Consider the following 23,771-nt stretch of genomic DNA (forward strand, 5'->3'; position numbering starts at 1 on the left):
GATTTTTTCTAGCAATAGCAACATAGACAAATCAATGCAGGGCTACACTGGGAACATTTTGACTGATTTTGAACTGACTTCAATCTACAGTATGGGGGACAATTTAAGAGGCCATCCTGAGATCCTATTATAATGCTTTTGTCTTTCCGGAGTGAAAACTGCTTCAACTGATGTCTAATCTTGGTGCATGCATGGGGCATCAATGAATATAGTGAGATATCCATCCATGATTCATGGATCTGTAGTCCATGATCAGGACCAGGACATAAAGAGAAGCTTTTTCAAAAGCAACTCTGTTTTTATGGCTGTTAAGTAATCTTATCTCTGAGATCTTTCTTCACAGTTTATGTAATAAAGGCAGAATTTGCTAAACATATAATCACATCGAAAAAACACAGATGGGATATCTATTAATTACAAACGAACAGATCCCACTTATTGCATCACAAGGATGGAGGCTTGTACAAATATTAAAGAGATACTGACACCAGAAATGAACCTTTTTTTACATCTATCATAGTATCAAGTATTTGCTCAAAACATTACCTATATAAACCCTATGTTCTTCTATAAGGCTGAAGGGACAGTCAGGTTGGCAAAATAGTCATGTTTAGGAACTTCAAATTACAATAAGTGACACAAGGAGACCTATCAGCGAAAAATTATCAACATGACCTATAGGCAACTTTCAATGTACATTAATATTTTGAAGATCAGTTTGTTCTTTAGTGCCAGTGTCACTTTAAAGGGCACCTATCACCCCTATATTGCTTCCTTTACCAGGGGTGCAGCTCCCGGTGCAGGCGGCCATGTTGGTTGGCGCACATGCATATAATAAGCGGATCTCACCCACCCACTTATTATGCGCATGCGCCTGATGTAGGAATGGCGGATGTCACTCACCCTCCTACGTCACGCACATTTGCTTAATGAGTGAGTTGTGGCACTTGCTCTTTATATGCATGCATGTGCCCCAACATGGCTGCCCGCCACTGTGTGACTCTACTGGGTCTTAGATATCAGTAAAAAAAAGAAGCCATAGAAAGCCACAGAGAAAATTAAACTTATTACAGAATAAGATTCCTTGCTCCAATCTGTGCTTTTTGAAGCACAAATGAGCCTTTTGGCTCAGGCTTTATCCTGGCTGTACCTAAATTGTAGGCAAGGGATCACGTTTTTTATAAAAACAGTACAGAATTTTAAATAGATGTATATTAGAAGTAGGTGGGGGGCCCTGATTTCTGATGGCAGCCCTGTATGCTACTGCCAGACAGGGCTGATTTCTAGCCTGCATATACCACATCTGTGTCTGTATTGAGAGGCACCGCATTGGCTCTTTTGCGGCATAGAAACGCACAAATATGCATTTTCATGCTTAAGTCAACTCTGTGTGTATACACCCAGGCTGAAGTGCAGACACAGGAGGAAACAGAGGCCCTGCGGATCAGTAAAATTTTAGGCAAATAAATCGGCCCCATGTGGCAGTAGCCCTACTGCTTCTTTGGAGTGCAAAAGTTAGCAGAAATATTGATTATTTTATACATTTGCAGCACAGGTACAACTGTTAATCTTTTATGATGCATTTGTTTTATTACAGTGATTTGAATTTAACAGACCAGGAGTTTATCTTAGTTGTCATTTGTCTTCAAAATATCTGATTAGTGTTTATTACAAATTGGAATTTATTTGAAGGAAGCCAAAGGCAGGCAGACAAGGCATGCATTTATTAACTTACTTATTAGTTTAATCTTAGATTAGCTAAATATATTTTGCCATAAGCAGACAGCAGAAATTCTCAGAACAGAATGTATTATTTGTGCAAAGGGAGCTTGCTATCTCTTACTATAAAGGGGGTGCGGTGGGTATTTCACTGATGTTGCCTAGAAGGAAAAATTGCATGTGTAAATTAAACTTCCTGAATGAATATAATAAAAGATATGCATTGTAAATTCTTTGTAATGGATTTGGTTAAATAACAGCATTGTCCTAAAAAGGCGTAGAAGGTCATACGTGGAAACCATACTTTTATGGACAAATTTTATGAAGAAAAAATGTTATAAAAAAAAAAAAAAAAAGCCAAGTGGATTTTCCCCTTGAATACTAGACAACCAGAAGGGATTTATTTTGAATTTGATATCTCTTGCTACACTTAATCCACATATATTTTTCTACATCTGTGTCAGTCATTTTCTATGCTCGGTGGAATAAACAGATGTATATACTTTTACTTTGAACGCGTTATATCTTTGACTATTATTATACAGCGCTTTACATTTTGTATTTTTGTACTTTTGTATGTTTGTATATATGTGTATACAATTTTTAGGTCACAATGTTACAAGTAACATGATTGGAGCTTTGCTTTGAATTCTGTGATTGGTCAGATTTCATTTAAATAGTTTGTGTTACATTTGCCTATGATTAAGTGGCCAGTATAGGCATGAAACGTGTAGGGCTTAAATATATGGTGATGTATTACCTTTTTAACAATAAAATAGCGTACTTTTAAGCAACATATTTAAGTCAGTCTGGTTTTGTTGCCAGCTGCTTGCCAAGAAGAACCTTGAAATTTTATGAACTGCTTGTGTCAAAAGTGAAATCATATTTTGCCTACAAGCAATTACATAGCAAAATGAAAGTATAGGAACTGTTTGCTTTAAAAAGAAAATGTACTTAATTTATATTTGTTAATTTTCAGATTGTTTCTATGTATAATAAAATATATAAAGCATAGATTATTTTCCATCGACCTCTGCATGTTTGTGTAACTAACTATGTGCTGCAGAGAACAGCCATGAATGAAATAACTTTAAAGGAGACCTCATCCCAAAAAGCTAATATAATACAGGTATGGGATCCATGATCCAGAATGCTCGGGACCTGGGGTTTTCTGGATAAGGCCTCTTTCCGTAAGTCGGATCACCTTAAGACTACTAAAAAAATAATTTAAACAGTAATTAAACCCAAAAGGATTGTTTTTGCTCCAATAAGGGCTAATTATATCTTTGTTATGATCAAGTACAAGGTACTGTTTTATTACTACAGAGTAAAAGGAAACTGTTTTTAAAAATGTGAATTATTTGATTAAAATGGAGTCTATGGGAAATGGGTTTCTGGATAAGGGATCCGATACCTGTATAAAACATGGAATTGTAAGCGATCACCAACATACAATAATTAAAAATGTTTAGTTAAAATTATTTGTAAATGTAAATCAAGTAAAGGCAGTATCTCTCTGGTTGTTTACGATACCTACGCTCCTATCTCTGACTGCTGTTGCAAGTTGGCTAATTAACAGACTTGGCGGAAAACTGTCTTCTGTGTCATTGTTCTAAAAGTGCCCATACACTATAACAGTGCTGTCCAACTTCTGCGGTGCCGAGGGCCGGAATTCTCTAGCATACATGGTGGAGGGCCGCTAATGGAAGCCAGTTTTGGTCACTCCCCTTTTTGAACCACACCCACTTCAAACCACACCCATTTTATCACAATGGTGGTAGTGCTGCAAAAACCCAAATGCTTGGTCCTCACTGCGGGGATATCAACAGTTATTCATATATGAAAGAATTATATTATGTCATATTAAGGCACATCCTTAAATCCATTTGCCTCCTCCTCCCCTGTGGATAGCACAGCAACCCACAGCAACATAATTACACACCTTAGGAACCATTTAATGGCTATTTCCAACTACTAACAAACTCCCAGAACAAACCCCTGCCAGGTTCACCTCTCACAGGCAGCACAGGGCAGGCAAAGTATCTCATACACAGGCAGCACTCTGCCTCCCTTATGCTGCCTGTGTGTGCGCCATACTCTGCCTCCCTTATGCTGTCTGTGTGTGCCATACTCTGCCTGCCCTATACTGCCTATGTGCCATACTATGCCTACCCTATGCTGCCTGTGTGTTCCATACCCTTCCTGCCCTATACAGCAGCATAGTCCAGGCACTACATACAATGTCTGAGGTGTGAACAGGTAAACAATGTGGATGATTACAGACTGAATCTGAGGTGAGAACCATGCAGGGGGCCAGTTAATCCCAGTACGGATACTATTTAAAGTTTACACAAAGGTAAGGCATCAAAGCAGCCAGACAGGTGGGGGGCCAGTTGGACAGCACTGCACTATAAGATCCACTTGTTTGGAGAGGTCGCCGAACGAACAGATCTTTCCACCACTATTCCTACCTAAGGTGGCCAAGAGTAATCTAATTGTTTTGCCCTCTGTACAAGTAGACTTATTCATAAAATTGACAAGCCACCATACCTAATCAATCCCCTCTCTTGCAGGCAGACTTATTGTTCCTTAATTTATTGTTTTTTAATCATGCAAAGCAGACGGCATCCTGGAAAGGAAACCAATTCTCTAGAAAACAAAAATTGCAGTTGTAAAAATAAGTTTTGTTAAGAATGTGAAACAGATTTGTTAAACACACAATACAATTTTGCTGGTTTTTCTTACTACAGTAATATTTGTTTCATACTCCCATGCCCTTTTATATTGTACCTCTATTGAGCTTGAGCACTGCAGAATATGTTGGCACTTAATAAATACATAATATTAATAAGCAGAGCTTGCTGTGAAGCATGGTGGGTGCCATAAGCCTTAAAGTTCTGAAAACTGTGCAGCTACACATTTAGATTTAGCTTCTATAACCTCAGCATTTAAGGAATTATTTCCTAAAGCTTTTCTTTCAGTTTTAACACATAGGGGCCAATATATCAAAATGTGAGTTTAGAGGTATTCATTACTATGAGATTTTTAGAAGCGTATTTATCAATGGTTGAAATTTAGAATTTATCATTTGATAAATGCGCTTCTGAAAATCCCAAACGAATGAATAGAACATGGGTGAGTTTTTATGTATTAAGCTCACAACTACACTGCCCCTTAAGGTGACCATACACTTAGCAATTCCAATCATTCCTTTGTTTCTCCCAATGACATTCAGGGCTGAATCGTCAGATGTGGAGGTAGAAACAATAGGAATTCTACCTCCACCTGCTGATTTAGCCTGAACAGAGATTTCGTTCGGACACCTTCAACGGCGCCCAATCAAAACCTTTTAACCCGGCTGATTGACCTTGCACATAAGTATAAATTTGCCAGCTGGCTTCTAATCCCAAATTGATTTTGTGACCTTTGTTGCTTACATGATGCCCTTTTCTCAATTTATAATCTTAGTTCTATATGCTGAAGCAGTACCTTGTAGAGTTAAGGGACATATACACTCTTGTTCCACCATAGTTTACTCAAGTGTTGCTGGACTACAAATCCCAGAATAATTTTATGTATTACCAATGGTTAAAGCATACTAGTATCTGTAGTACAGAAGTCTATTTTGAAACAGCTAAATTGAAAAAGTGCAGTTGCCATCAGCAGTTAGTGCTGGACAGTCTACTATTGGTTACTACTGGCAACTGCACTTGTCTAGTTAAGAATATATGTTTGTAAATAATCTGCGCGTAAAATAGAATTAACCCTCCCCCTGATACAACAGCCCCCTTAACTGCCCTGCCTCAATCCCCCTCACCTCTCCTTCTCATATAGCCTATAACTTTGAAAAGTGGCCCTATAGAAAAACCCAAGCTAAAAAAGCAGAGCAGCGCAGCAGCGTACCTAGGGTCCATCTACCGTTCCTTAGAAAATGTTTCAGGCTATGTGCGAATGGAGAGGTGAGGGGGCTTGATGCAGGGCAGTTAAGGGGGCTTTTGTCCATGGGGGGGTTAGTTCTCCTTTAAATGACATTAACAAGTGCAAACCTGAACTCATCTTATCCTCCTTGAATTCAGATAGACTTTTTATTCTTTAGACGGCAAGTTACAGTTTCTGTTATATATTAATGGTTACATCTATGTTGCTTCTTTAGTATATTGTGCCTGAGTAAGAAGTGTCATTTCAAGAGCTAGCACTTTAATCTACTAAACTACTTATTGTTTCACAACCTGCTTTTGTGATGCCAAACACACTACACCTGTTAGCAGTTTCCTGCTAAAACTTTTCTTCACTCCATGCCCAGACTGTACCAAGTTGTTGGCTAAGCATGTTCTGATTTTGCTGTACTGTACCAGTTAGGACATGTATGTCCTTATAACAAATTAATATAAATTTACTCCTATGAGCACGTTTGTGCATTACATTTATTATTTTAACCGGCAGTCACCTACCAACCACACTACAATAGGGAGAAAATGTCATAATAGGTAACTATTCTGATGTTGCTCTGCTTAGCAAAGACCAGAAAAAAGCCATCTATCGTTGTTTCATTAAAAATGTATTGCTTATTAGCATTGAGCATGAATATTTAGTTATGACAGTCTGAGAGACTGTATGACTCTTTATATATATATATATATATATATATATATATATATATATATATATATATATATATATATATATATATTCCTATTTTGTTTAGCTTTTAGTGGGAGAAGATGATTGTCTGGTGGTGCAGTCTGCATCAATTACTTAACCCTCTGGTGACTGTCCAGCCAACATAGCAACTCTGCATTTTTGCGGTGAAAGCATGATATTAGAAGTGTAAAACTGCTAATATCAGAAATGAAAATTGCTCTAAACAAAATTACTTAAATTTTTTTTTTATTTTAACACATGAATAAATAGATGCCCCTAAACACAAAAGGTACACTTTATTAACTGTTGAGCATTATAAAAAGTGTTATCGCATAATGCAGTGAAAGGCTTCATGTAATTGATGAAGAGGATCTCAACTTTATGTGTATATAGAACACATTACTGTAATTGCTAACGGAAAAAAACATGTCTTTTTCTTCTCAGCTTATTTATTCATTGAGCCATGGCTTCTTTCTTTACATTTGCAACAGTGATAATTTTCTGACTAAATTCTATGTTCTTGTTTTTTGTTTTCTCTGTTTGTTGTGTCTTGGAGATGCTCAGTTGGGTGTTAATGATGTGCCTAGTCTGTGTCCCCTCATAAGGGCAAGGAGCATGGTAATGAGCAGATTACTCTATTGAAAACATGCTGCTGTGCATCTCCATATCATTAACTTCTTGTCCTAGTGCACACAAAGGCAGAACTTCACAGAAAAGAGCTGGATCTCATTTCATCCCGAGTTCTTTATCATGGGCCCCTCTGCTTATTTATTTATATCCATATGAGTTAAATATAAATGAGTCTCAGACGATATGTTTGACAAACGTCTGGGGGTGAGCGATGCTTGGTACAGAAAATACTTCTTTACAACACATCATACTCCCAACAGCTAGGGAAGACATTAGTCATTAATGAAGTATATGGTCTACGGTGAAATGATTGTTTATTGTTCCCATTGGACTGCATGACATTTGAGATATTTTGATTTTATTAGTGTGTTCTTTGCTTAATTTATACAACCATTAAGGAGGCCCTTTACTGTTTAAAAAAGGTCCCAGAGCTCCAAGAAGATTTGTATGTGTGAGCAACATTTATATTAAATTATTTAGTTATACGTTTTAGATTCCAAACACTATGGGCATGTAAAGCTGTTTTTTCCCCTATTTCAACAACAATAAGAATCGTCCCGCCAAACAACTTAAAAGCATAATATATGTCACGTAACAAAGGCCACCTTAGGTGCTTTGTTCTCACACTACGTTTGGAAGTTATCATCCGTAGCTGCAAAGTTTTTCTTCTATGAAGCTGTTTCCTCAAGAGGCATTGCAGTGAGTAGATACCAGCCCACAGACAGACTGACTACTAGCAAAATGGCTCAATGTGCTTAGATAAAGAGAGTTACAAAGAATTAAAGCAGACACTTGCGTTGTCCAGGAACAGAGAACAGTAGAAGGCTGTCCCAAGCAGATACACAAAGCTTTCGTCTACCAGATCATAAGATTAATAGCTTTCTTTACAAGCTATAATAATAAGCATGCAAACTGCATAAAGTGTAAAGTTAGAATAAAGTTTCTCTCATTACACAAGTAGTCATTGTTATTCTACAAGCAATGTTTCTTCTAACTTGTGTCCTCAAGCACAAATATGCTTAAGTGTGTGGACTTTATCCCATCAAAATGTATCCCTGTAGAGTTGGCTTGTCACGTTCTCTTACTGGTCCTGTACTTGTTTCACTCTGAATGGTCCAGTCCTTTAATGTCTGTTACCTGGTAGTTTAAAGGGACATTATACTCCCTAGGTTAGCATGATTACAATGAATAGGGCTTGTGCTTTACATAGTTTTTGCCTATTGTTTTGCTCTATGGTTTGCTTTACTTTTAGATTGCCATTATATAAGCCCCTTCCTTCCCTCCTTCCTTATTAGTTTATCAATATAATTCATCAATGTTGATAATGTTATAATAGTGAAAAGATGTTTTGGTTGCCATTTAGCTAATGGTATGTGAATATATCCCACTTTAGGTTCTTATGAGTACAATCAAAACAAATCAGCAGGCTACTGAAAAGCCCTTTGGAGCTGATTGTTATCTCAAAGCCTAACAGGGTGTAGATGTGGGTATGAAGTGCCTTGTTTATACAGAGAGCACACCAGGCATTTTCTCCATCAGCAGTGAAATGCCCAAAACCCACTAAGCTTCCTACTATTGACTTGAATAATGGTTGCTATTTATGTCATTGGCAGATGGGACAGCAGTTTTGGGTATATCTCAGTGGGATGGCATACTTGGCGTGGCGATTTGCTGAAATCGCCAAAGTTGCCTTGAGAAGAAACTTCAGCAATTTCAGCGCCGCGTATGCTGCGATTTACTTTCTCGCCGGTGGGATGGCATTTCAGGGAGACTAGTCACCCGCGACATGGGAGATTTGTTGTGGGGTGACTAATCTCCCCGTCTGTCACAGCCCTAAGGGTGCATTGGTATATAGTATCTTGTATTCTAAATGTAAATATTTGTATCAGACTGTGCTAAATAAATACTTTCTGATGAGTACAGTGATGGCCTTTGCCACTATAAATATGCATTTGCTAAAATGGACTTCTTCTGATTTACAGATGAAAGCTATTACCAAGGAGGGAGATTCCAGTTTGAAATTGAAGTTCCAGATGCCTATAACATGGTGGTGAGTTTCTCTGTGGTATTTTAAAGTTTACAGCACAAGACTGAAATAGTTAAAGTGCCTAGTTCCAGCCACTAAACATCTATCCAAGGGTCTTCATATTCCTACAGCTATGTCCACAGTATTTTACCAACTATGCATAAGTAAGCAGTGCCAACTACCCAAATCTTGCTGGATAACCAAAGCAAAGGTCATGCAAATTCTTTAGAAACTTAGCTCTAAATAAATTCTAAATATTTAGATATATAAATACTTTCATTGCTATGTGTTTGTCTCTCAGGGAAGCAAAACTTCTTGTTAAAGTAGCCATTAGGGCAGTGGCACACGGGGAGATCAGTTGCCCGCGATAAATCTTTGCTACTGCTGGTGACTAATCTCCCCCGAAATGCCATCACAGCGGCAAGAATGTAAGTTGCCAGTGGGATGGCATACGTGTCGCTTTTTCAGTGGGCACTAATTTTTTAATTTTTAAATAATTCATCTTTTTCTTCACATATCTCCGGTTTAGTATGTCAGGATGTTGCTAGGGTCCAGTTTACCCCAGCAACCAGTAAGTGATTTGAATGGAATATGAAGGATAGGAAAAGGTCTGAACAGAAAAATAAGTAATAAAACATAACAAATACAGTGTAATTGTTTTATATACAAAACTAAAGATTTTTTGGCTGTTAGGTCAGTGACCCCCATTCATTTTAAAGCTGGGAAGAGGCAGTGAAAGGCAAGTAATTAAAAAAAAAAAAATCAACAACAATTGAAAAGATGCTATGAATTAGACATGCTATAACATACTAAAGGGTATACTACCCTAATGGATGATGTTGCTATTAGGGCCATGATAACATAATTAACTGAAAAGCATATAAAATCTAGCAATAATTACCAGTTTGTCTACAGGGAAGGAACATAATGGCATTCTAAGGTATCACAAATAAGCAGTTAATCATAGGTATTGTTTGCCTGATTCCACCTCTCCTGTCCTGAACCCTACATTTTTTTTTTATTCAAAACAACTACATATTTTATCATGTACTAGTTAGAGATCAGACAAGCCCCATCTACTAGGAATTTCACAGCTAATTCATGGGGAATTTCCCCAAAATATGTGGATTAGCTGTAAATAAGGGATGACCTAAATGAGTGCTCCTGCTCCCAGGTTCAGTGTTACAAGCAGTATTACAAGCTAGCCATAGTTAAAAATTGCCATATGTAGTGTATCATGATTCTCTGACATTGGCAAGTAGCAAAACCTTTGAATAATTGCCAGTGCCTTTTGGATAGATTATCAATCTTTGAGGGATTGGGGAGAAGAATCCAACACCCATCACTTGCTTGTGATTGGACAAAGAACCCAAAGGCTAAGAGACCTTTCCCTGTCAGAAAACAGGGCAGTTGTTCCATTCCCAAGGTACTAACCCCACCAGAAGGCATATACAAAGGGATATGAGAGTTTGTTTGATGATCTGGACAATAAACCAAAAGCAGCAGTCAGTCAAGGTGATGGTAAGAGTTGTGTTATATAACTAAGATTGTGTCCAAAAAAGTTTAAAAAAAAATTGTGCTGGGAAGTAGAGATACCCTTACCAGCTTGGGAGATGGGAACAGGAATTCAATTATATTTTTAATAGGGATCAAAACCAATAGAGGAGGGAGTAGACATGCCTAGGGGTCAGGGCACTGACACATGGGTCACTTCATTACTTGACAGAAAATCTCTAATACCTGCCCCTTCACACAGTTGGACTTGCTTCATGTAAACCACATTACACATGTGGCCTGCCGCTTTTTTGAGGGATTACTCAAAATTGCCAATTGTCATTGCAGTCTAATGTAAAGGGGCTGGCGTTGTTGCATGCTTCATCACCTGTGGTGGTGGAGATTTCCCACTGGGCTATGAATCACCACATGTGTCAGGCCCCTAATGTCCCAGATATTCCTTTGTACTGCCCGGTTCAGACTACTCTAAGGGGTAGATAATAAAGAACTCAATGGTCTTAATTCTACACTGGAATCTTAATAAACATCCTAAAGCATCTGAAAAAGCTGCCTTTCAGTTTGCTGTTTCTTTCAGGGGGTTCCCTCAGAATAGTGGTAAGACATTGAGACATGGAAAATGCTACAACTGTAGGCTACATTAAATTGTATCTGGGAAAGCAGAATCCTCAGATTACACACAGGCCTTTCAGCTGACATCCTAGCCCTGCAGTTAGGTAGAAAACAGGAAAGGCCCTGGATCCAAATCCCAGCAGTGACTAAGCCATCTTGGATAAAAGTGCAAGTTGGCCATATTTATTTGTGGCAAAAATTACACTTTTTGGAGGCTGATAACCTTTTACACATATTTAATCCTTGATTTTCTAGGTGGTCAATGTTTTGAGAGGTTGATCATGTGAATCAGTCCTTTTAAGGGACCTAGACGCACATAGACTATTGTGCATTTCAGCCATCTATCAAACTTGCACACTAAGAGGGTGATGAAAGTTGAATTTACATTTTTCCATGATTTACTATTTTTAAATTCTAAAATTTTTCCCTAGGAAAATTCAAACCATTTTTTAAAATTGATTTTCAAGTTTGTAAACTCATAAATTTGAGGTGTTTAAGTTTTTCATATTCAGATTTTCTAATAAATAAGTAAACATTCAAGTTTTTTTTTAATTTGAGTTAATTTGAAATAGAAAAAAATATTTAAAAATTCACAAACTCAAAAATTGATGAATAAGCCAATGAATATTTGTGCAGGAGGCAGTATTAAATACAGGTATAGGATCTATCTGTCCTATTATTATCTTTGGACCTGCGATTTTCTGGATAAGGTGTCTTTCTGTAATATGGATCTCCATACCTTAAGTCTACATAATTTAGACATTAATTAAACCCAATAAGATTGTTTTGCCACCAATAATTATATCTTAGTTGGGATCAAGTACAAGGTACTGTTTTTATGATAACAGAGAAAAAGGAAATCATTTTTAAACAATAATTAATCTATTTGCTTATAATGAACTCTATGGGAGATGGCCATCCCATAATTCGGAGCTTTCTGGAGAACAGGTCCCATACATATACTTAGTTTTCTTTGAATGTATTTTATAGGCTCTTTTCGCATTGACCTCGTATGAGGCCTTTGTCTATATAATATATATATTTATTTTTTAACTTTGAGAAAGGCTGGTGTAACAGCCGAAACATCAGTCTCGTTATGTTTCAATAAAATACATTTGTGCTTCATAAGACTTGAGTGAAGCGGTTTCTGTTTGTAGAATATATATTTAATATGCTAAAAGGCGTTATGTATTAAATGTTACTTTACTCTGAGTAGCTCATAGCAATCCTGCAGTGGCAATCAGTATTTGGCTTGTAGTTTTGAAGCAGAGAACGTTGTGAAAATGCAGGCTTATTAATTGTCAGCATGTATGTTCCTTCATGGGCAATAAACTGAGCTCTGTACAAGCTGTACCGCTCTTTTCTCACATAATTATTGTGCCTTGGATTACACCAAGTTGTATAATATATCAAATACTGGCTGTTGCATTGCTTAACAGATAAAAAAATATCTTGTATTCAGCTTAACTAATAGGTCAAGCTATATAGCAGGTGGATTTCCAAGTTTATTATGTAATATCAAGATAACATGGTATTATGTGTTATAAATATCTTGTGCCGCAGTGTAATCTGGAGTAATTTAAACTGAAGCCCTGTTCTTTGTTTTCATATTCATTAACATTAAAGATTTTAGATCAGTCGGCTCATGCAGTTGACCTTAGATATGAGACAACTCATTGGTTGAAAAGGGTAGCCATGTATTTGAAAGCAGAAAAATAACAACCTGCTCATTAAAAGAAAATGTAAGCCCATTCTGCCTCTCTCTTATCTGCAAGAACCCTCAGTATGAATGTGTATCTTTTATTTTCTCCTACAAAGAACACAACCAGTAAATTGATTTTTTTGGGGGCTAATTTCAGTTTCTGCAAGCTCTCTTCTAATTAAACAATAGAAGGTGGTATTCTAGTGTGAAAGATGTCCCTTTTCCATTTTATTTGGGCTCTCTTTTCCCTCCTTGACATCCTACAAAGGAAGGTTTGACCTCTGCTTTTAATTAACTGGTATATGTTGTAAGGATGCAGCAACATAGGTCATAAACTCTACAGTTGATGGGGGAGATCAGTTACAGTTTTTGTTTTTGTTAAACTATTAGCTGCTGAATGTTTCTAAGCCCTATAACTATGTCTCCAGAAGGGTGCATAACTCACATATAGCAAGAGTTCTAGTAAATGTTATTTATCTTTACTGTAAAGGGAGAAGGCAAGATAATACCATATGCTTTATACTAAATGCTTGGCCATTTCATATGCCTTATTGGATTCACCTAAAAAGTGTTTTCATAGAGGTGCATGTGTAGAGCTCCCAAATATGGAAGGGTCTTACACTTAGGACACTCTTGGACACTTAGGACACACATTGATTGACTGAAGCGGAATGGCTACTTTTCTCTGCAGGCGTTTTTTATAAACGTGGGGGATCATGGATCCACATTTATGTGCACACCCCCATAGCTCCATTGACATTGAGCACATACCTGTACAAAAATGTGAATGCATACATTTTCAGGTTGATATCTGCTCTGTTTAGCTCCAAACAAGCCAGTGATGTCCTGTCAATGGAGCCACGGAGGTAAGTGCATAATAGTTGATACACTTTCCTCTGCATCTATAAAAATGCTTGCAGAGGAAATCAGTGCATCCATTTAATCCTCCTTGCCTTTATACAAGCAGGTAAGACTACTGCTTCATTGCCTTAACCAATTTAAAATTGGAATTTCAGTTGGCAGTTTACATTATTGCATAGAATTAATGGACCAGTTTCTGTCCTTATCACTTTTTTTTTTTCACTGTTTTATATGTTATAAGATTTACTTCAAATATACTAGGAATGACTCTATTTTTGACCTAACTAATAACACTGAACTCGTCTCTAACATTTGTGTGGGTGAGCATTTGGGGAACAGTGATCACAACATGGTCTCCTTTGAGTTAATGCTGCAGAGACAGATCTATAAGGGATTAACTAAAACTCTCGATTTTAGACATGCAGACTTTGCCATTATAAGGGCATCTCTGCAATGTGTCAACTGGGAAAGGCTTTTCATAGGGTTAGACACAGAAGGAAAATGAAACATCTTTAACCCTTTTACTGCCAGCTGTTTTGGTCAAAGCGGAACTTGTATTGCCAGACAGTTTTTGAACATTTTGCACTGTTTCACTTTAGGGGCCTTTCCTCGGGGGGACTTTTAGTTTACCCAGGAAAACAATATATCGTTTTTTTCAGAACAACCTAAAAATGCAAAAAAAAATCAAATTTTCAATAATATAAACACACATACTAGAAACAAAAATTATTTTATGCACAAATATACAACTGATTTGGAAAGTCCCATGTCTCCTGAATGTGCCAATACCAAATATATATAGTTTTATGGAGATTTGTCACTTGTATAGGTCAAAAACTCCCAGCAGTACACTACCAAATTTCCAAAGCACTGCTCCAGAAAGCTTGCTTCTTTAGATTTCAAGGACAACATTTCCACTAACAGAAGGTTTATCCCAGAAAATTGTACATGTTTGGAAAGAACAGATTCTGGGGAATACAGAATAGGCACAACTGTCTGTCTACTCCAAACTATCAAGTCGCAATGCTTTCCTAAAGTTATTGGTTTTTATCAAAATTTGTGATCTTTTTTAAAAATTGCTTCAAAGCTTCCAGTCTATAGTATCTTATCTCCTACAGGTCATAAAGTAACCAAATAAAACACCCTAAATATGAACGCCAGGGATCCACTGAACAGTTCGATGCCCAATATGTATAGGTTTAGCTAAGTATGTGGCATGTAGGGGCCCCAATGCAAACATACCCCAATATGATCTATCATTTCACCTAATGTACGAGACTCTGGCATATACTGACACCTTCTCTCATTGTAAGTAATTGACTTTACAAAGCACTCATCTAATCCAGTTGACTAAAATGACCACTAATAGATATATTATGGCCTGGATGAATGAGAACCTTCATAGGGACACTTTGCCCAAAGCATGGCAAGTACTTGATACTTAGTAAGGCTGCTTCCTTAGCTTTCCCAAACTTACTTTTGTCTGCTGCTGTTGCATTTTTCTTTCTTTTTTCTTTTCTTTTTTTTATCAGCAATGTTGTAACTCTTCAAGGCAGGAGGGTGAAAAGGTCCTCCATCCACCTTTCCGTAATCTACAGCTGCCAACATGATATATTTATGAAGAGCTCACAGGGGGTCACGCTGAGTGTCCTTTTATTATTTATTTGATTATTGAAACAGTAGCGGCTACATTTCCCACCCTAGGCTTATACTCGAGTCAATAAGTTTTTCCAGTTTTTTGTAGGTAAAATTAGGTACCTCGGCTTATATTCGGATTGGCTTATACTCGAGTATATACGGTATATATATATATATATATATATATATATATATATATATATATATATATATATATATATATAATAAATTATACATGAAATCTTTGAAAAATGACTCCCTAAGTCCTTGAAAAAATGACTATGTTAAATTGCCGTTTGTTCCATATATAATTAAAACCAGACCTTTTAGAATTTTTTCTTCTACATAGACTTAAGGGTAACGTCATGATCTGAGGGACTATATGGCAGGTTAATGCAAATAAGAGAGACCAAGCTGCTGTGTTTGTAGACAGCTAAGCTTCACCCTGGGGATGCAAATTCCTTTCTAAGGAAGAAAAAATGAGCTTTTTATAAATGTTTATACTTTTTATTTATGTTAATTGAAGTATACAATTTAGGGCAAGTAATTAAAACATAAGTTAAAGTATAGGTCACTGTCATTATTGCTTTCTGTTTCTTATTATGTCTGGTGCTTACAGAGTTTCATCTTCTCCATAATCAAAGCCCTGGCTCATTGGGCTAAGGAAGTGGGATCTCAATTCACCATCCTTGAGTAAAGAGCCACAAAGATAACAAAACCTTTTCTTTGTAAAGGATAGAAATCTGGAAATCTGGGCCTTTGCCTTTACCCGTAGTTACAGCTTAGCTTGTACGGTTTTATAAACAAATTCATATTTTAAATAATATATTCCTGTTGCAAATAATAATTGGCATCCCCCGTTTATCCAGCCAGCCATTCTCAGAAGCAAAAGGAAACTGCAAATACACTCGAGATTTATCTTAAGATATAGTGTACAGTAGTATATTTAGTAAGTAGTGGTTATTTCCTCAGTGATACTGTGAATATGAGGGAAAAAAATGAGGAAGGAACTTGGAACCACCATATCTGCCATATCCAACCACTGGTCCAGCTTCTCACAACCTTATCTCTCAATCCTAAACTGGAAGTTTCTTGTCAATTGAAGATATCTTGCTTACTTAATAAATTGTAGGGCTACTATTATTACCTTAATGGGAGAGTACACTGCATTGGGGAGGGCGTTTCTACGTGCTTTATTTTGCCATATTTGTTCCTGACACAGTGAAATTACAATGGAAGGGGGATCTTTAGTGGCATCAATCATCCCATGGTTGCCTTTCAGATTTAATAGACTGAATTTATATTTCACTCTGTACAAATGATTTACTTGATTAATCTGTTATTATTAACTGTCAGGGTAAAACATGTTTTTTCAAAATACAGTGCTCCTCCAGCAGAACCCTGCATTGAAATATGTTTTTCAAAAAGAACAAACAGATTTTTTTATATTTAATTTTGAGATTTGACATGGGGCTCCTTCTGAAAGCTCAGAATCCGTCAAAATGATGGCTGCCTACACAAAACAATTAAACTAAAAACAGAATACATTTATTGGTTCAAAAATGTAGTTTTAAATGGTACAGTAAATTATTTGCAATGTGAACAGTGTAGTTCACCTTTAAAGGAAAAGCCCGGAGTCCTCATCGAAAAGAAACACATTTTTTTCATTTAATTCTGTATATATGATCTTCTGTGTCAGACTTATTTTATTTGCACAAAATGGATGCTATAGGAGATGGCCTTCTTATCATTTGGAGCTTTGAATAACACATTTTTGGATAAGGGGTCCCATACCTGTACTGCTATGCTTTGTTTTTCAGAAGATGATGGGTTTTCATTTACAGGGATAATCACTAACATTATAATATAAGAATATATCATTACATTATATTACATTATATATGATAATAAAATGTTGTAATGGGTTATACTAAAACATAGGTATCAGGGATGCTGGGACTTGTGCCTCCATTACTTTAGCTTAAACTTCTTAAATTAAATTTATGCAGTGCTTTACAGAAACTATACACCTTGCACTCTTGCCCCTGTTCCAGTGGAGCTTACAATTTAAGGGCCCTATCACATTCACAAACCTATGTTCAGTTTTATCAGGAAGCAGTTTACCTGCCTTTATGTTTTGGAGTGTGGGAGAAAAGCGGAGTACCCAAAGGAAACCTGCACAGGGACAAACAGATAGCGTCCAAACGAAATTGAACTTAGAACCCCAATAGTCCCCATTTAGGATGATGGCAGACGAGGCGTAGGGTGGATATTTTCGCCAAGGGGAAAAGCACTTGAGATACGCTCGGGTGCAGGCACATTTAGCCGAAATACGCATAAAAACTCAAGACTTTGCATTCTTTCACGTTTTTATGCGTATTACGGCTACATGTGCCTGCACCTGAGAGTATTCTATTCATTCCGGTGCAGGCACATGTAGGAGGCATAGGGCAGTATTTTAGCAAGCGCTTTTCCGTTTGCCGAAAATATCCGCCCTACGTTTCATCTGCCATCGGCCATAAATTTATAAAACATGCATCACTTGACAGTTCCAGCATTCCTTTAATGAAAACATTTCTAGGGGTACCCCACTCCATTAAGATCTGCCCTGTATTGGCTGAACAGTTTGAGGCTGCGGTGTTGAAACTGTTGTATCCAGAGTAAGTAAAAAAGTTCATTCAAGCCTTTATCCCCCATTCATCAGCTTACCATACTGTAAGCACCATTGCGGCAGGCACTGCAGAATATGTCAGCACTGTGTATATAAAGAATAATAATAATGCTGTAGAGCTTTATTTGCAATTTTATAAGCCACTTTATATAATCCTTTTTTGGCTGCATGTTTTTCTTCCATTTATTTTGCATATAAAGACTTCTGATATTGTTGCGGGACATACTGAATGCCGCACAGTAGAAAGCACCATTACATAGGCCCATGGATAGCCTGAACACATTAGCTTATGGGGAATCAAATATACCGCGTTCATTCATAAATCTGTTTTAAGAGCATGTTTATGAATGTTTACTTAGTAGTAAAGCTAGAGTATGACAGGCTGTCTAAACCTACTCTACAACAGCTGACATGCTCTCCCCATGAGTCAGAGCTTGCATAGCACATCTGACAGTTTGCCATCAAATCCTCTGTTTAACCTCTCACAGGCAATATCTGCAAAATCCATGATAAAGATTTATTTTGCTCTGAGAAAAGCCACAGCCAAAATATAAGGAAGTTGAATATGCAGTATATTTAAGACCCACTGACTGCTTCGCTACTATTTTCTCAGACATACTGGGGGTTATTTACGAACATTTAAAAAAAATTTTATTCCGTTTTTTTGCATTAAAAACATGAAAATGAATAATGGTTTAAAAAACAAAAATATTTTTTATCTTTATTAAAGGGGACCTGTCACCCAAAGAAATAATTCCAATTTCATTTCTATTGTGTTTGTTAAGCAAAATTAACATATACATACTATATAAATGATATAAATCTTGTTTCCTTCAGCTTTGGGAATATACAAAAATAGCTAGCAGGCAGCTGCCGTTTTGTGGGCACTGTTATTAAGGCAAGCTTTGTATCACCCCAAAATCATGTGTATGTGCCAGAATGGGGGACCTGATACCCTAGCCCATGCACTGGCTGCACAATTAGATGGTGAGAAGGTAGGGGGAATGTGAGTGCTGAATGGAAAGTTTAAGTAATTGTCTGCCCCGCCTCTATGCCTAAGGCATAGAGGCGGGGCAGGCAGAATATGATTGACAGCTGGGGTTATTACATGCATTTATAATGGGTTTGAATGTGTTAATATAAAAATGAATTTTGGTTTCATGTTTAATTTGAAAAGGAATTTTATTATACAGCTTTTCATGTCTGGGTGACAGGTCCACTTTAAGCAAAAAATTTGATGCAAAACATTGGCATCTAAAAGCTTGTGAGGTCATTTAGAAGTCAATGAGAGCTGTGCTAGTTCATTAGTTCTCAGCTAATTCGAGATCTTCAAAATTACATGAAAATTATGAATTTGAGGTATTTGGTTTTGTAACTTTTATTCGGTCGCATTTTTACTACTGGATTTTTTAATAAATATGCAACTCTTTTTAAACTAATATGAATTTTAATAAATATGCCTTTTTTTGTAATGAAAGATTCAAATTTTGCTAGTCTAGTTTTGGTTTGTGAAGCTGATCATTTTGGTCCAATGACAAAAGGGATTAATAACCACTATCCAAGTATAAGATGCCGTAGACAGTCAGTATTTAGTGGGCTTCAGGGGGTAGCTGTTTGGGTCTCTGTGTACAGGTATGGGATCTGTTATCCAGAAAGTTCTCAATGACAGAAAGGCCATCTCCCATAGTCTCCATTATAAGCAAATAATTCAAATTTTTAGAATGATTTCCTTTTTCTCTGTAATAAAAAAAACAATACCTTGTACTTGATCCCAACTAAGATAAAATTTATCCTTCTTGGGGACAAAACAAGCCTATTGGGTTTAATTAATGTTTAAATTATTTTTAGCAAACTTAAGTTATGGAGATCCTAATTACAGAAAGATCCCTTATCCCAGGCCCCAAGCATTCTGGATAACAGGTCCCATACCTGTAATTGCAAGGTCCTATATAGAATCCCAGTCTGGACCTGAAGCACAGTACTATTCTCTGCACAGGGAAAATACTGGGGATGTTTTAGCTCTTTATGCTGTTATGGCTTTCTACACTGACAAACAGTTTTTTTCCAGCATGCTAGACAAGGAGCGATTTTTTTCTGGACACTTACCATAATTCTTTATAAGGACAGTAAAATGCAGAACGTGATAAAGCCTTGTTAAAGTTCGTTCATCAAGATAAAGGAGCAAGTGCATTAAGGCACATCTTTTATAGCAACAGTTGATATTTAACTTCAAACATGTTGAATATCTCACAGTACTTCATTTCTGGATGACATTTATTTCAGTGTAACTGCTGATTTATGATTGATAACTCCCTTTTCACATTTGCAGTTCTTCGAGAAATGTTCAAGCTCTTCTATCACAGCAATACTGCATCTCCAAGAAACGTGTACCGAAAATTTCAGCTTTTATTTATTAATAACAGAGAATACAGCCAGTTTATTGCACATCACAATGCTTTATGAAAAACAAAGGAGCTGGTAATAACTATATATCACATACTGCCAGTGCCTTGGTTCTGCAGGATATATTCTTCCTTTACCTGTAAAGATAAGGAGAGTTAATGCTTTTCCCCACAAAACACACAAGTTATCAATTCCTCCTTGCAGTTGAGTGATGGGAGGAAATTAGTCCTGAAACTGCAAACATTGCAAAAAATGTCCAGGGTTTGATTGGCATTCAGTTACACAGCTATCATCTGTAACAGGAGTATATTTATTTAGAAAGACACAAGTTATTGGCACACCTACCAAGAACTGAGTTTTGTTTAAAATCAACTTTTATTTTTACTTTGTGTTTTAACGTATTTAAAGTGATAAATAAAAATTGATTTTAAACTAAACTCAGTTCTTGGTAGGTGTGCCAAAAATGGTGTCTTTCTAAATAAAAATACTCTTGTAAACTAGACATTGTGCACCCAATAAGACACTATAGTGTGAGTTTTTGTTTCTATCATCCATAACAGTCACTGGCATACATATGTATTTAATACTTTGCATTTTCCTATGACCTTTACCTTAGTATCTCACAAAATGGAATTTAGGCTCTGGCTAAAAAAAAATAAAAAAAATATTTTTATATATATATATATATATATATATATATATATATATATATATATATATATATACACATATATATAATAGAGAGAAAGAAATAGATTTAGATGTAGTTTCTTAGACACACATGACATATTGTTATTATTTAGCTTCTCCTAGGTATTATTTTCCATGTTGTTCTGTAGATACGGTGGTCCTTGACCTTTCCAAATAATTTAACACCTTTGCTGACATTGTTCTCGCCAGCTCTGCTTACACAGCCAGAGTAATAAAAATTGCCTGTGTTTTATTATATACTTTTATTGCAGATGCAGCACTGACTATTTAATGGGTTATCCTGAGGCTAGGGTTCCTAACAGTTCAAGAAACACTGATGACTTTCAGCCTCCTGTCATAGCAGCTTAAACTGTTCTTTCCTAAGAGTGCCAGCAATGTGTTCCAGGGCAAAAGGTGCAGTTATGCATTCAACATTGTTTTCCCTTTAGCATCTAAAAGTCTTTCGGTGTAAAATCTAAATGTCTCATTATATTATTTACACGTAAAAACACATCATTATGATACACTTTAAAATCAGGTTTCTGCAGGCAGCAAGGGATTCTGTGAATTCACTGAGCAGATTTATTCATTTGTTTCCCCAGCAAAAGCGCTTATTGTAACTCTTTCAGCTCTTTTGTCTCTCGCTCTTGTTCAGTTGGGTTGAAAAAAGACCAACATCCATCAAGTTCAACCCTTACAAACGAAACCCAGTGCACATATATATACACACACTCAGATCAACATTTATAATATATACAGTATATATAAGATTTCTTCTATGGACATTCATGCCGTGAATGCTCTCTGTGGACTGGATATATATATATATATATATGTGTATATATATATATATATATATATATATATATATATGTTTTTTGGAATTGGGTTGATGTATTGGATGAATGTATTATAAATAATGCCCCCTACATAAGCTATAGTCCTCAGTGACATTTATAGTAGTATTAAAGCCTTTTCTTCTGCTTTGTATGGCCTAAAAGACTAATGTACAGGGACTGCCCTTTTGGGTCTTTAGAGTATAACTCTTTTCGTTTTAATTTTGTATTCCTTATAAATTATGACTCATGCATGAGTTTTAATCTAGAAAACAGAACAGCATAATATGACTCATGTGGTTTTTAATCTAGAAAAGGGCACAGCATGCAACACAATTGAACCCAGCCTTGATGATAGACAGAATAAGTTGATGGTTAAAAGGATTCCGTTGGGTCTTTTCACCTCACTCTATCATGTAGTATTCTGATGCTGGGCAAAGTAAAAATTGCAATTCATCATTTTACAGGAAGAAGTGCTTAGCTGTACAGGTCTTGGCTTTATTTTGTGCCAGCCACAATTCTGTGAAGATAAATATTACTCTGAAAAACATTTATTTAAAATTCACGCTTTCAGACTCTTGATTTTACATGCTCAAATCTTTCTGTTATATGGAGCATTGTGCCTTAGGGCTAATAATTTTAAACATTAAAAGAGCACAAGAGGAATATTTTGCAATTAAAATGAATTTGTTTCTATAGCTAAGAAAAATGAGTTTTCGGTTAAATATGAGCCTCTGGGAAATACATTTTCTGTATTTCTACTGGAACGTTGGTTCCTGGATAGATCTCTTGTAGTCTTGTCTCCTTCAGAACATAAAACCTCTTTATTCATGCATTTGGTCATCATTATGATATTTTTAGTAGTAGTATTTGTAGTGGTCATCAGGGGTGTCGTTTTCTCGTCTTGGTTAAAATGAAATTATTATTCAAAGCTCAGATCTTTAAAATTTCCCATAAGAATGCAATCTTAACATCTGTAGAGAAGCCCACGCCAACAAATGTTAGTGTTCTTCTCAGATATAATACCTAACTCGCTTTGATAGCTTTGGCTGTAGTGGTTGCTTGAAGTAACTATGTTCACAGTTTGTATTGTACGTTTGGGCAGAAATGTTAAACTTATACAGTGTATAAGGTTTTATATGTTATAAGAAGAGACGTGCAATGTTAAGTAGAAGCTCCGCAACATTTCGGAATTTTGTCATCTGCTATTGGAAATCTCTTCTGGTGATATTTTTTATTACTTTAATCATTGCCAAATGTTATGGTGTTTGAAAGGCATTAATATCATCTGTAAATCTCATGTTATTACTAGTAATGTTTGTTATGTGGTTTCTGAGAAAGGTAAAGCGATGCCTCCCATGAGTACGGACTAGTTCTGTAGATCTTGTAAAGAAATATTGATAGCTTCAGCTGTGGCCTTTTGGGAGATGGTACATTCATCATTTATAATAGGCTGTGTTATTTCTTTGTCTTGTACCTGAATAATGTAAATTGAAAGTGCACTGGATCTTAGGAAGGTCTTAAAGGAAAGCTCTTATAGAGCAAATGTTTGTCAGAAGTAAATGATTACATATGTTCATGGCTATTCCGCTGAGAATCTAGATGCCCCCAAAGCAGAAACCGAGTAATCTGGCCTGCTCTTAGCATAGTTGTCTTGTTTATGTGAGGGTAAAACATAAAAATTTTGAACTAAACTCTAGTGCTGCAGTTGTACATGCCATCTATAGATTTACAAGTGAAACTTTGGGCAATTTGTCTGGACTACATATGACATAGTTTGATCCAGGGAGGACTGTAATGGGTTGTGAGTTTTGTTGTGTGCAGAAATGA

The 23,771-nt window shown here is 36.4% G+C and overlaps 1 protein-coding gene across 1 annotated transcript in view; it reads left to right on the forward strand.

The window, feature by feature from the left end:
• Nucleotides 1-23,771, forward strand: part of ube2f (ubiquitin conjugating enzyme E2F (putative)) — a 115,835-nt gene that overhangs the window by 31,740 nt on the left and 60,324 nt on the right. Inside the window, 1 exon segment of the mRNA NM_001011221.1 lies at nucleotides 8,973-9,040. Within this exon segment, the coding sequence (NP_001011221.1) occupies nucleotides 8,973-9,040 (68 nt within the window).

This window comes from Xenopus tropicalis, chromosome 9 (genome assembly GCF_000004195.4).
Source record: "Xenopus tropicalis strain Nigerian chromosome 9, UCB_Xtro_10.0, whole genome shotgun sequence".
Lineage (NCBI taxonomy): Eukaryota > Metazoa > Chordata > Amphibia > Anura > Pipidae > Xenopus > Xenopus tropicalis.